The sequence below is a fragment of the Ambystoma mexicanum genome, chromosome 3p (assembly GCF_040938575.1).
Source record: "Ambystoma mexicanum isolate Mex_15411 chromosome 3p, UKY_AmexF1_1, whole genome shotgun sequence".
Lineage (NCBI taxonomy): Eukaryota > Metazoa > Chordata > Amphibia > Caudata > Ambystomatidae > Ambystoma > Ambystoma mexicanum.
In genome coordinates, this window is record NC_090925.1 from 24,905,962 (window position 1) to 24,919,598 (window position 13,637).

A 13,637-nucleotide genomic window follows, 5' to 3' on the forward strand; every position below is an offset into this window, starting at 1 on the left:
ACATCCACAATATAAGCCAGCACTCTCCCTGTAAACTACGTTCATGCCACACCCGCACTATATGGCAGCAATCCTGCTGCAAATCGCTTCGATGTGTCACCTACAAAGCGACACATTGCCACTGGAAATCACTTTCATCAAGCGCTAGCCATTATACATGCACCCACTAATGCTGCAAAGCACGTCCATGATACTGTACGTAAAATGTATGCTATAATCCAACTGTAAATCAATTTGATGTTGCAACTAAAACATATGGCAGCATTCCCACTGTGAATCACTTTATGATACTGGTCCCACAATATATACCATAGACACTGTAAATGACGTTCATGATGCGATGCACAGAATGTATGACAGCATTGCATCTGTAAATCACATTGATGATGGACCCACAATATATTTCAGTATTCTCCGTTTAAAAACACTCTTGATGCTCCAGGCTCAAATTCTGTATAATCTACTCAATGAATCTTTTCCTGCCCCTCACCCCTTTGCCAAACACAGACCCAATCGGGGAAGAAAACGGCAGTCGGTGGATGGGGACCCTGGTCAGAGACGCAGAATTGTTAGCTAGCAATCTTCAGGCAGGTTGAGTTGTGCATACTCACTTTTATGCACATTTGTATGTTTATTTGAAAATGGATTGAAAACAAATTCTCGTCTGAGTCCAGAATGGCGGCTGGGGTGCCACGGCTATACTGGGTCTGGAGAGGCTAAGGGGATGTGGGGGAGGAGTCTGTCCCACCCCTACCTCCCACAACTCCACCACTGGACCCATTAGATTATCCAGTCCAAACCTCTGCCATGTTGCAGAAACAAATACTATACTAATGTATATTGACACAGATGCCTCAATAGCAGAACTCCCACTTGAGGGTCAAGGGTTTTTATTTTTAATTCAGCAAACAGCCAAATGGCCACCCCTCACTCTAGGAATGGGAAGAACCTACCCAGGCATCCCTCGACCCCAAACTGGTATTACATTATTGGTAACCCCTGCTATCTAAAAGCTATCCATCTATTGGTGATGGCCTAAAGGGAAACTCCTCACCTCTGTAGAATTCCTCTCTGCGCAATTTAGGTGACTCCTATCGGGGACCCCATTTGGATAGTACCTTTTAAATCACTCCGGGCACTTGCCTGATATTCCACGCTCCCCCAGATCTAGCTACTGCTCTCCCTTGTCTCCTCCTACTCTGCTCACTCCTACACACCCACCATCTTGTCCCTCTCGCTCCGACTCTTCTCTCCCGCTGATGCGCCCCTTTCTATTGCCTACCGCTACCCTCTGCTCTTACTCCTTGTTACTCCCTCTCCACAATACTACAAAGGAGTTGTGCACAAGGAGCCTGACCCCTCTGTCATGGAAAAAGGCTTGAGAGGAAGCACTTTGGGGTGCAGGCTACCAGTGGGGCTATACTTGTGTACAGGTTGCACAGCCTCCCTGTGAAAATATAAAGGGGAAGCACCCTCTGGAGGAAGGGGGACGGGATGAAGGAGTGAAACCCATTTGTCGAAACAGTTAATCCTATGTATAGAAGAGGGGTTTACATGTGGAAAGGAAAACCGCAAGCTGAAGAGGGTGGCCTGAAGTTGGTATTCATCCAAGTGTGTAGTATTATGGAAAACCATTTAAAAAGACCAAAATTACATGGTTCTCAATTAAAATACAAACCTACTAAAAATCATCCCGCACTGTTGGATCACTGTCCTAATATTCTACATGGAATGTCCAAACTGTTACTGTAGAAAGTTACCAAAGGTCACAATTCCAGTGTAGAACATTAACATGTAATGCAAAAACATGAGATGCTTTGTGCAAGAGAACCTATCCTAATGCAAACTTATCCCTCTGCAAAGCCAGCGTCAGTACCCTGAAGGTGGAGTATGTTTTGCATGAGCAAGATGTAAAGGAGAAGTTTGAAGAGGTATACAACCTTCAAAAGAAGGGATGGGGCCACAGAGGGATACATTAACACACCAATGCAAATTGTAACCAATTAAAGACAGTGTGTGGAAAAATGTGATGTTGCAGGTTAAATGTTGAATCTTTCCTCCCGGGTTCAGCAACAGAATGATGTAATCTTCCAAGGAGCACTTGTCTGCGATAAAGAGCATGCAAGGTGGTGGATTGTCCACACCCTGTGGCAAACACGCTGGTTACCTGCCAGCACCAGATGTGGTGTGTGTGTGTGTGTGTGTGTGTGTGTGTGTGCACTCCTCCCTTATCAAGAGGAGTCATGTCTAGATGTAAGGTGCCCTTGAGCTGCATTGCGTGGTGCATGGCCCTTGTCACATGGACTACAAGGAAGTAAACAGCTCCAGTTTACAGTTCAATTCCGAGGTTCTTTGTACACTGAGCAGGTCATCTCCTGTGGCCACTAATATTCGTCTGCACTTGTCGCCTTCCAGACGGGGCACCTGGAGCCGCTGCTGTCCAAGTTCACAGAGGAGGAGGATCTTCAGATGAAGAGGATGCTCCAGAGGATGGATGTCCTTGCAAAGGTTAGTGTTTGCCCAGTGTCACTCTCCTCTCGCTACTTATCTTCACTTGGGAGCTCTATGGCAAGTAAATAAACAAATGAATAGATGTAATCGTTGTTCAATGTAGCGCACTATAAATCCCCAACCAATAAATAATGGAAACCTTCCATGTGATGGGTCACCCAAGACGACGCGTTCTTGATCAGAATGTTCACTCTGGCTGGCTTGCTTCTTGTTCATTTCCCTTTACACTCGGTTGTACTTTGAGCCGTCCTACTGCTTCTGAAACGTGCCTGTTTTGTAGATTTGCTGATCTCGTTTTCTTCTGGGAACTTAAAAGTAGCAGGTTGATTAGGCTATCGAACATTAGGTCTTCCACTCGGGATCCTCTGCGGCCCCATGCTTGGAGAATCAGTACTTATGGTGAGGGGTTCACGCTGGCCATCCAGGAACAATTTACCATTTGTAGTTCGTAAATGCTTTCATTAAAGTTGTGTTATTGGCCAGGAATAAAATTGTGTAAAAAAAATTGAGGCCACAAAAAAGTCCATACAAGAAACAATCAATTGATCAAAACAATCTAAGCAAGCCCACACTTAAGCCCCCCGCCACCCCTTACCCTCTCCGACCTTTAGATTGTGTGATGCAGGCATGGTATCACAAGTAAGGAGAGACACACACACACAAAGGTACAAGTTTGAACACCTTTATTAAGTTTGACTGGGGTTGGGGACTTCCTAGCTGGCCCCAATTCTATAATGTGAGTTGTCTCGACCATCAAAGTAAAATAAAATGGTCCAAGTCAGTCAAACAAAGGAAAAAAGTCTGTGTCAGAAACTATACTTGCCCTCACACTTCACAATAACTAAGAGTTGAAAAATGGATGAAAATAAAGAGTGTATTAAAAGAATGGCAATGCCACTCCCTGCCCCCAAGTTCAGTTCACTGGGGTTCTGACAAAGTTCCTACGAGGTGGGTAGTATGCACAGTCCAAAGATTTCCCATAAATCTGTTCGGCTTCCCACGCCTATTTCAATGGCAGTTCAATGTCCATCAAAAGTTCTCCTCAATGGATTATTCTGGGCTACCCTCACCCAGCTTCACAATTCTCAAACAAATAGGTATTCACAAAGTTCCTTCTTAGTTACTTTCACAGGCTGTCCTTGGCTGTCTTCAAACACTCAAACGAGGCTGAAACCCTTTCCAGCCAAACAGCTCGGCTTCACAGAGCCCGGGGAGAACTCCCTTCTTTTTTCTTCTTTCACAATGCTCACCTGTCAGAGACCTTCACAACTGCATAGTATTCTCACCCCCATCCGTGGCCACTGCGACAGCAGGGTGCTTATCGCCTTACCAGAGATTTCGCAACCGCACAGTATTGTGCATGACACCTCTGACAAAAGGGTTGACTTCTTACTGTACGTGCCTCTTGCACTTGGTTTTGCAGAACAGGCCCTCGGTCACTCTGTTACTTATTTCACAAAAGCATATAGTTCAATATTTCACTTTCATTATTAGCGTTTAACAACGTGCCTTCTCACACGGCACCGCTCTGTTACTTTGTTTCTCATCAGCTACCTTGCTGGCTAAATGCATTCCAGCTTTCAGTTCAATGTCTATTATCCTTCAACGCATAGCCTTGCGTGCAACACTGTAGCTTTCACAATCTCACCTATCACAAACCGTGCTCTTGGTTCCATTGAACTCACGGGCTGTGATTCCTTTTGCATGTCCTTCTGTTTTCAGCTCGTCAAGGTCCGGGTCTTGCCCACTTGCCCCTCAGACACTCCCAGGTGGCTTTGCGGCACCGGGTGGAAATGAGCAGTTTGCTGGGCCCTGGAGGAAAGGGATTAGCCAGCCCCTCGGGTCCCTTCTCTGAACTCTCCCAGCTTCTTGGAGACATGGTTCCCTTGCGCTTTCTCCTGCCTCAACTCACAGCCTGTCTGTGTCACAGCGTCCTGTTCTTCCTGGCCTGGTTCTTGGAAGCTTCCTTTCAGCTGCTCCTCAGTCTCGCCATTCATCTTGCCTTCTTTCTTGGCCCCTGTCTCACTCTGTATCTTTCTGTGCTCCACCTTTTCTAGTTTGGAAAACAGTCCATGAGTTTCAGGTGTGTATGATTGTGACCGAGTGCCTGACCCTGTCTGACCTAATTGGAGGGACAGGGCCAGTATGTTACTAGTGGTAATCTTCCTAGTCTCAGTCTTCCTCATCTCAGTAGTTGGGTTGATAAGGAAAGGAGAGGAGTTATGGGAGTTGTAGTATCTCACTAAGGTAGAGGGAATATGGGGTAAATAACTCGGGAACGTCCATGTCAATGTGTAAAACATAATTATCTGTCCTGTGTCCAAAAGCATAACCTGACCCTTGCACATTAAACTCAATATAGCGTTAAGAGGAAAATGTCTTTTAGCTGATGACCTGCAGCTCTTTTCTAAAGTTCCAACATAAAGTTTCAAAGTGAAAAAGAAACCAACAAAGTTCTTCCAGTTAAAGGGGTTCTTCCCTTTCCGAGGATTTCTGTTTCAATGTTTTTCACTTTCACTTTCACATTACCTTACTCCACAATCTCAAGGGGGGGTGACTCTTCCCCTGAGTTTCCTCCGGTTTACACAGTTCATCAACTCAAAATATACATGTTCTCTTGATCTCCTTTTGGGTTATACCATTCTCCAATCTAAAGGGGTATGACCCTTCCCTGATATTTTCACTTTCACAATTCACAGGTTCAAGGAGTATGCCTCTGCCCCTGAACTTCCTTAGCTTTCCCACAGTTTGCAGGTTTCACAATTCACAGGCTCAAGGGGTATGCTTCTTCCCCTGAGCTTTCTTGACTTTACCGCAATGCACAGGGGAGGGAGACGCCCTTCCCATAGATTCCACACACTTGGAGAACGGCTTTCCCCCTTTTCCAAGTTCAGGAAAGCTTGATTGGGTGCAGGTCTGACTCGCTGTATGCCTAGTTTACTCTCCTGCCAGGACTTTAATTGGTTCAATATTTGGGCGCAGGTCCCAGACTAGCCCTTCTCATCAGTAATCATCTTTTCTTTTATATAGTTCCATGATTCTTTAACAAACATCAGAAATGAAAGTAGAATTAATCTGCTTAGAATCACATGCTGTGCATAGGTCCGACATCCAGTGGTCACTGCGGAGTATTGCATTTTGTTTTTCGTAGTCGAAAAGGGGACGTCGACAAGGCGTGTCTGTAACACTATCCCTATAGTGACGTGCGTTGTACCCACAATCCCTCACGCGTCGAGGTCCCTCAGATTGTTTTTTTCCGCCCAGCTACTGGTCGCCTTTATGCGGAGCTCCTCGAGAGACATTGCCAAATAGTTTCTTCGACCTTTGGTCGTTTGTTATTAATATCAATAACGTAGATCCCTCCCTCGACGCAGAGCCGTTTCTCTGCTGAGCAAGATCTTCGACGGAAGGACGAGCGGAGGAGATCCTTCGGCGCTGCCGAACACGTGGCCTGGCCTCGCCGGCCATACACAGTAGGGAGAGTGGGGTTTTGTGGTCTTTCTTTCTTTTCTTTAAGAATACCTTTCTCTTTCCCCTCCCTCTCTTTCGAGGTCGTAGTCACACTTATTACCCTCAGCTATGGAGAGGACGCCATTTAGGTTTTGCCCGCTTTGCAAGGGTAAATATACCTGGAAGGATAAGCACAAACGGTGCAACCGTTGCTTACCCCTCGATCACCAGGAGGACGGCTGTGCGGCCTGTAAATTACTAAAGCCCAAAACTCTAAAAGACCGCAGGGTGAAAAGGTGGGCGGCCTATGCCATGTCTAGGCCTGACTCCTCGCCCGCTGCCGCCGCCGAGTGTGACGAGGACAGTGACTACACGGCCCCCGTAACGGACCTCTCAAAGGAGCGTTCACGCTCCTCGTCGTCCGTCCCCGGGCCCCGACAAGCCCGGCTCACGCCCAGTTTATGGGGATGAACACCCCGGCGACAAGGACGCACACAAAAAAAAATACCAAAGCACATACCCCCAGGCACACCTTCGTCGAAGACGAAGGCAGCCATAGCGCCAACGGGGACGCCGGGCCCACCGACGTCTTCCGACGTAAGGGTCGTCAGCCCTCCCCTCCCCGCCACCTCGACAGGCGACTGGGCACTCTAAAAATAAGGGCGCTAACACCAAAATTTCCGGCGACGCGCACCGCAAGAGCACTCACGTTGCCAACAAGGACTCGACGGGCAAGGACTCGATGGGCAAGGACTCGACGAGCAAAGGCTCGACGTTTCATATCGTGACGGCGATCGATCCCTCGGAAGAGAGTATGATCGCCGAAAGCCTCGCGCGCATAGCATCTAAAGACGGCCAAAGACGTACGGCGAGTGCAACGCCGAAAACCGCGCACAAGGCCAAAGATACGCCGAAGGAGCCGGAAAACAGATCAGGCCTGTTCCTGACGCCGACAGAAGGCCCTAGCCAGCAAGAAGGATACTCGGAAGGCGAAGGCTCTCTTTCTTCGACGTTATGGGACAGAACCAGACTATTACAGGAGGAAGAAACCCCCTTTTCTTTCCCAGACCGTCCTGGCCGACCTCAGTGGACCTTTGAAAGGTTCCAGACCTGTATGGACAAACTAGATGGGTTCATGTCCATCCCAGAAGACGGGGCACCCAAGAGACCAAGGGAGGCACCCCTGGAGAGTCCAAGGGCTAAATACCAGAAGTTTCATAACCCCATACAGGAGGACATAGACTCTTACAATCCCACTGAGGAAGACACCTTCTTCCAAGAGGAAGATGAGTTCACCTATGTTGAGGACCAACAAGAAGAGGAAGGTTTTCACGAGGAAACTAACCTATGTGAGGAAGGATTCCAGGAAGACACAGGGAGGGCGACCCAAATCCCTGGCAGTCACCGGCTAGGTCGACTGACACAGGCAGTAGCAGTATAGTCATCAGGTCTACTGAAACTACACCAGTCAGGAACCCTTCGCCTGTCGATGATCAACCCACCTTCAATGCACTGCTGAAGAAGGCAGCAGCACATTTCGAGATCGAAACTGGGGAGGTCACCCCAGACACCGATTTTGTGGAGAGGATTATCAAAGAAAAACCCCCCACTAGCCAGGTTATACCCATCCTCGCCTCAGTTAAGAGACGTATTACACCTTCTCTTTCCACTCCGGCATTGGTGAGAGGGGTCAATCCAAGGATTGAGAAACTGTTCTCTCCCTCTCAATCAGACCCATTATATATTAAGGGTCACTCAATCCCGGACTCCCTAGTTGTGACCAACACCAGGAAAAGGGCAGGAGTCCCACTATCTACTAGCGAGGCACCCCCAGACAAAGAGGGGAAGAAGCTGTATGCCCTAGCCAAGAGAATCACCACCTCTGCAGCATTCTCTACCAGAATCGCCAATAATAACACCCTATTGGCAAGCTACGCCGATGCTCAATGGGCTAAGCTCAGACAGGACATCGAAGAAGCTCCCGAACCCCTAAGGACTCGTTTACTGACTACAGTTAACAAGGGCTCTCTGGTCAATCAAAGCATCGTCAAGAATACCCTCGATGCAGCAGAGACGGCTGGCCGCACTTTGGTACAAGGAATTTTACTGAAGCGTCACGTCTGGCTTCGCAATTCCGGATTTAAGTCGGAAACACAAGCGTCCCTTATTAATAAACCCATAGAGGAGTCCAACCTCTTTGGGAGAGCAGTGGATGACGCGCTGGAGAACGCGAAGAAAGAATTTGATACAATAAAGACCTTAGACCGAATTGCAAAACCCCCTAACAGGCGGGGATTTGGTAATGAGCGCTTTTTTCGTGGACAACGCCAGCAACAAAACCAACAGTACTCTGCCAGCAACTACCAAAGTAATAGCGGCCAGTACAATCAGAGGGGTCAATGTCGTGGCAAGGGAAGAGGCCGGGGTTCCACCCCCAGAGGCTCCCAAGCCAACAACACCACCAAGTGACGCGAAGATTTGCCTCACTTGGGGAAACCCTTTGCCACACCCGCGGTGGAGGCCACTCTAGCCACGGACGCATCCCTCACAGGATGGGGGGCTCACCTATCCCATCAGACTGCTCACCGAGTGTGGACTCCGAACGTAGCATCCAAGCACATAAACCTACTGGAGCTACTGGCGGTGTTCCAAGCACTAAAAGCCTTCCAGGAACACTTACAAGGGAAGACAGTGATGGTCCTTACAGACAGCACCACAGCCATGTACTCTACATCAACAATTAGGGGGGCACTGTCATGATCTCTGCTTCCAAAAGATCAGGACTTGCCTGACTCCCTTGGAAGCAGACCCATAACACCGGTTCCGAGTGCCAGCCAGTCCCATTTGGGACCTGTTGGACCCTGTCCTGGCGCCAGTGGCACCAGGCTCATAAAGATGCCCAGTCCCAGCGCTGGAAGCGCCGGGCTCATAATGCTTGGGTGGACTTACCTGCAGCAGACCATGCTGCTTACTTACCTGCCAGTTGAACCCCTGATCCTCTTCTGTTTGGGACTACTTTTCCTGTTGGGTGGGGCAGGAGCCACTCCCTAGGTTCAGAACACTGGAACTCTTCTGGAAAGCAGGAACTCTTTTCATACCTAGGCGTGGCTGTGGAAGGAGACACCTAAGCACTACAGGAGGCTATTTAAACCACACCCGATGGATGAATCTTGCTTTGCGTTATTCTGCATTCTCTGCAGCAGAACGCTCATCGTGTCTTCTGCTTCTGATCCTGGGCCTAAGGGAACAAAGGCTTACCATCCTGGAATCCAGTCTTCAGCAGCACCTGTAAAGACAAAGAAAGAACAGGTTAGCACTACGGTCTTCAGTGGCAGCGCATCTCTTACCTGGTCCATCGGCTGTCACCAACGCCTCGCGCTGCATTCCGGCATCTGAAAGACAAAAGCTTACCAGCTCTTCGCACGCTCCGGAGGCCTTCGGCGCTGCATCCCGCATCTGAAAGACAAAAGAAGGTGCGTTTAAAGACATTGGGCAACTTTATTACTCACGTGCCATTACTCCTTCCCACGCCGAATCCAGTGGGTAGTCCAGCACCCTTCAGCTTCTCTAAAGCTCCGAACTTGTACCTGCAAGATAAAAGGGACAGTTAGTGCGCATCGTGAAGCAGGCTACAAGCGCTTACTTACGTGCTTCCAGGCGCTTCTATTCCTCACGCGGGTTCGATCCTCAACTCTCATCAGCCCGCCATCCGCCATCGCCGGAACCCTGCAAAACAAGAGATATCATTACAAAAAACTTACCGTTCGTGCAGTTAACGACGGACAGCAGTCCTCTGAGGTCAAGAGGCCTGCACCCTTATCCAGTGAAGAAACTGGTTACGGCACCCTGCCCCGAGGCAGATGGAGAGCTTGGCGTTCACTTACCTAAGGTGAGGGCGTTAACCTTTAGGGTTCTACAGGAGAAGAGAAAGGGAAGAGGAGAGAGGCACCCAATAACCCCAGTTCATTAATCCCATATTTTCTATCTGCAGACATCTTACTCTTCGAGTCAGACATACAGTGCACAGAGGTCCAGCCCAAAGAGCCAACCGTGTGTTACACATCACCTTTGAAGATACGGCATTCACCCAGTAAAGACCGGCGCCTCTGCGGGAATCAGGTGAGCGTTACAGGCACCCACTCTCCAGGACTGTCCAAGCTGTCCCAGAATATATGGAAGTGGGCTCTCAAACACAACATGTTCCTACTGTCATAACGCGTACCAGGGGAACTCAATCTGCTAGCAGACGAACTCAGCAGAGACTTCCCCCTGCCCCGAAGAGTACGAATGGCAATTGCACGAAGACATCGTCTTAGACGTCTTCACGCAATGGGGATTCCCGGAAATAGACCTGTTCGCAACTCTGGAGAACTCACAATGCCAAAGTTACGCCTCCAGGTACCCCCAGAACCAGTCAAAGGGGAACGGTCTGTCGATTCAATGGTCAGGGAAATTTGTTTACGCCTTTCCCCCGACTCCCCTTCTCAACAAAGTGGTGCACAAGATCCACCAGGAGCAGGTTACCATGATACTAGTCGCCCCAATGTGGGCCCGGCGGCCATGGTTCGTTCACTGATGGAGATGTCCCTATCTCCCCCAGTGAAACTTCCCTGCCCGTACAACATGCTGTCACAGGACAAGGGCAGGACACTGCATCCATGCCCTCAGACCATGAACTTAGCAGCCTGGCTCCTGAGATCATAGAATTTGGACATCTACAACTCCCGCAGAGATGTATGGACATCCTCAGGGAAGCCAGAAAACCTAATACTCGCCACTGCTATTCTAGCAACTGGAAAAGATTTGTCATCTGGTGTAGAGGTAAGAGCATCAACCCGGTTGACTGCTCTCCCACTAAGATTGTTCTGTACTTGACCCATTTACTGGATTCAGGTCTAGTGTTCAATTCCATTAAAGTCCAGCTAGCGGCACTTTCTGCATACACCACTTCCCAACTTAGTGTCGTGGTGGAAGATACCAGTTATCAAGGCCTTCATGGAGGGGGTAAAGAGAATACACCCTCCAATAGCTAACCCAGCTCCCGGATGGTACTTAAATGTGGTACTTTCTAGACTCATGGGCCCTCCTTTTGAACCCATACACAAGGCAACTCTTAAAGACCTCACTCTTAAGACTGCTTTCCTAATAGCTATCACCTCCATTAGGAGAGTAAGTGAACTACAGGCTCTTTCTGTTTTAGACCCCTTCGTAACAGTTCACAAGGATAAGGTGGTTCTACGCACACATCAAGGTTTGCAGCAAAATTCATCTCGAAATTCCATGTAAACCAGTCAATAGAACTACCAACGTTCTTTCAAAACCCTTCCAGCTTGGGAGAAAAAAGTCTGCATACAGTAGATGTACGCAGAGCTGTCATGTTCTACATGGAAAGAACCAGACCACTGAGAAAGACTAATCAGTTTTGTCTCGGTGGCAGCAGGAAGAGAAGGAGATGCAGTTTCAAAGTCCACTATATCTAGATGGATTGTTCAATGCATCACTCTCTGTTACACTCTTGCTAAGAGAGAACTACCCTTCAAGCCAAGTGCACATTCCACTCGAGGCACTGGGGCTTCCATAGCGTTCATTGCAAATGTTCCCCTTGAGTCCATCTGCAAATCGGCTACCTGGAGTTCTGTGCACACCTTTACAAAACACTACTGTCTAGATGCACACTCTAGATCTGACTCCCAGGTGGGACAGGCAGTATTTAGACATCTTTTCTCTACTGTTCCTTCTCATAACCCAACGCCAACTCCGGGTACTGCTCGCTAGTCTATGCACAGCATGTGATTCTAAGCAGATTAACAAACATCAGAAGACCATGCATTACTTACCGTAAAAGCATTTCTGATGGTTGTATCTGCTTAGATTCACATGCGCCCACCCTTCCTCCCCGCTCGGATGGAAGGAACATACACCTTTCTACATCTCTCTTTTCTGTACTCACTCACGTATAGAAGGCTCCCTCAGGGCAGAAAAAATACAGAGGGACCTCGACGCGTGAGGGATTGTGGGTACAACGCACGTCACTATAGGGATAGTGTTACAGACACGCCTTGTCGACGTCCCCTTTTCGACTACGAAAAACAAAATGCAATACTCCGCAGTGACCACTGGATGTCGGACCTATGCACAGCATGTGAATCTAAGCAGATACAACCATCAGAAATGCTTTTACGGTAAGTAATGCATTGTCATATTGAGTCGGCAACCCCTTTTTATTCATAGCCTCTTTGCTCAATTGTCCTGGTGTCCCAGTTCCCTTGTTTGTGCTTACCAGGTTCGTCATCTGTAAGCAGAACCCTCCATGAAGTGCCCCGACGTCCAAACCTCGTTCTATGGGCTCACCAGTTTCCGCTGGCTGCTTTGGCATCCTTTGCGTCTTGCTGCAGCTTGCTTGCCGCTTGCTTGCTGGAAGGGTGTCCCACCTGCTCTCTGATGTCTGCTTTGCCTCATTCAACTGACAGCTCCTACTGTCTGTGGCACAAGCATGGCAATCCTCCCGCTTCCAGACTTACCCGGACGGGCACCTCCAGCAGCTACACCGCTCCGCACCCAGCTTTCCTTCGGTGCCCCGACTGATGTCGGGAGAAGCGAGTCTTTCGAGGTGTGGTGTTTTTAAATTTCCTGGCACCTGTTAACCTTTTCCAAGAACTACAGTGTGGCTTTTGCTTTCTGGTTCTAGTGATCTTCATTACTCCAGTCCTCTTCCTTGTCTCAGTGTTAACAAGAAAAAGTGAATGTAAATACAGTTTGTGATTGGTCATGACTGGAGGTTCTACACCCACAGTACAGTATGTCAAACCTGAATAGGGAGGCAAGTGGGTGTTATCAGTGGCTAATGTGCGGGGTCAGCAATGAGAGGCAGACACAAAGTTGAAGTTTTCTCAATATTCGCCATTTTTAGTAAAAGAAAATGGTGTTGGAAAAAGACATATACTACCCTAACCAAGAGTGTCCCTACCTATGAAACCAAAACTAAAACAAAGTGACCTTGTGTCCAAAATACATCTGACCCTCACACTAAGATAATTTCTGTTTTCACGTCTACCAACTTGTGCTAAAAGACGGCAAGCGTGTCGCACGAAAAACATCTTCCGAAGGTCGTTCGTCCGTGGATGAAGCCTCGGCCCCCACACTTAAGTTCGACGTGCTTCATCTAGTAAAACGTTGGCCCCAAAAAAGTCTGTTACACACTCCTCTGGGCACCAGGGTGGGGAAAAACACCATCAAAAATCATCTAAGACCCTTCATAGGGACACGAGTCCTACTAGGGACAGGTCTTCACAAAAGGAAACTTTATCCAAGCCCAAAGAGAAACCTAAAGACTCTAGGCCAAAGCCTATACCTCCTACTAATGAAGATATGGGCATTCCCGACACTGTAATCCCAAGTTCAAAGGAATGGTCTTCTCAGGATATCGACAGTTATGCGAAGAATGACCTTTATGGTGAATTTTTTTTTTAAACAAATCCAGATTACTTTTAGTTTTCAGTCCACCTCTCCCGCCTCAGCCCCTTCTGGCTCTCAACCCCCTGCCTCTCAACCCCCTACTAAGGGGGCTCTCAACCCTCTGCCTCTCAACCCCCTACTAAGGGGGCTCTCAACCCTCTGCCTCTCAACCCCCTACTAGGGGGCTTGCTCTGATGTCCCCGCACAGGGCAGAATTATAG

At 48.4% G+C, this 13,637-nt stretch overlaps 1 protein-coding gene across 1 annotated transcript in view; it reads left to right on the forward strand.

Annotated features, from left to right (window-relative positions):
* PRODH (proline dehydrogenase 1) overlaps positions 1 to 13,637 on the forward strand; it is a 283,848-nt gene that overhangs the window by 159,197 nt on the left and 111,014 nt on the right. The window contains exon 9 of the mRNA XM_069650361.1: positions 2,416 to 2,508. Coding sequence (XP_069506462.1) covers positions 2,416 to 2,508 — 93 coding nt within the window. The remainder of the gene's footprint in view (positions 1 to 2,415; positions 2,509 to 13,637) is intronic.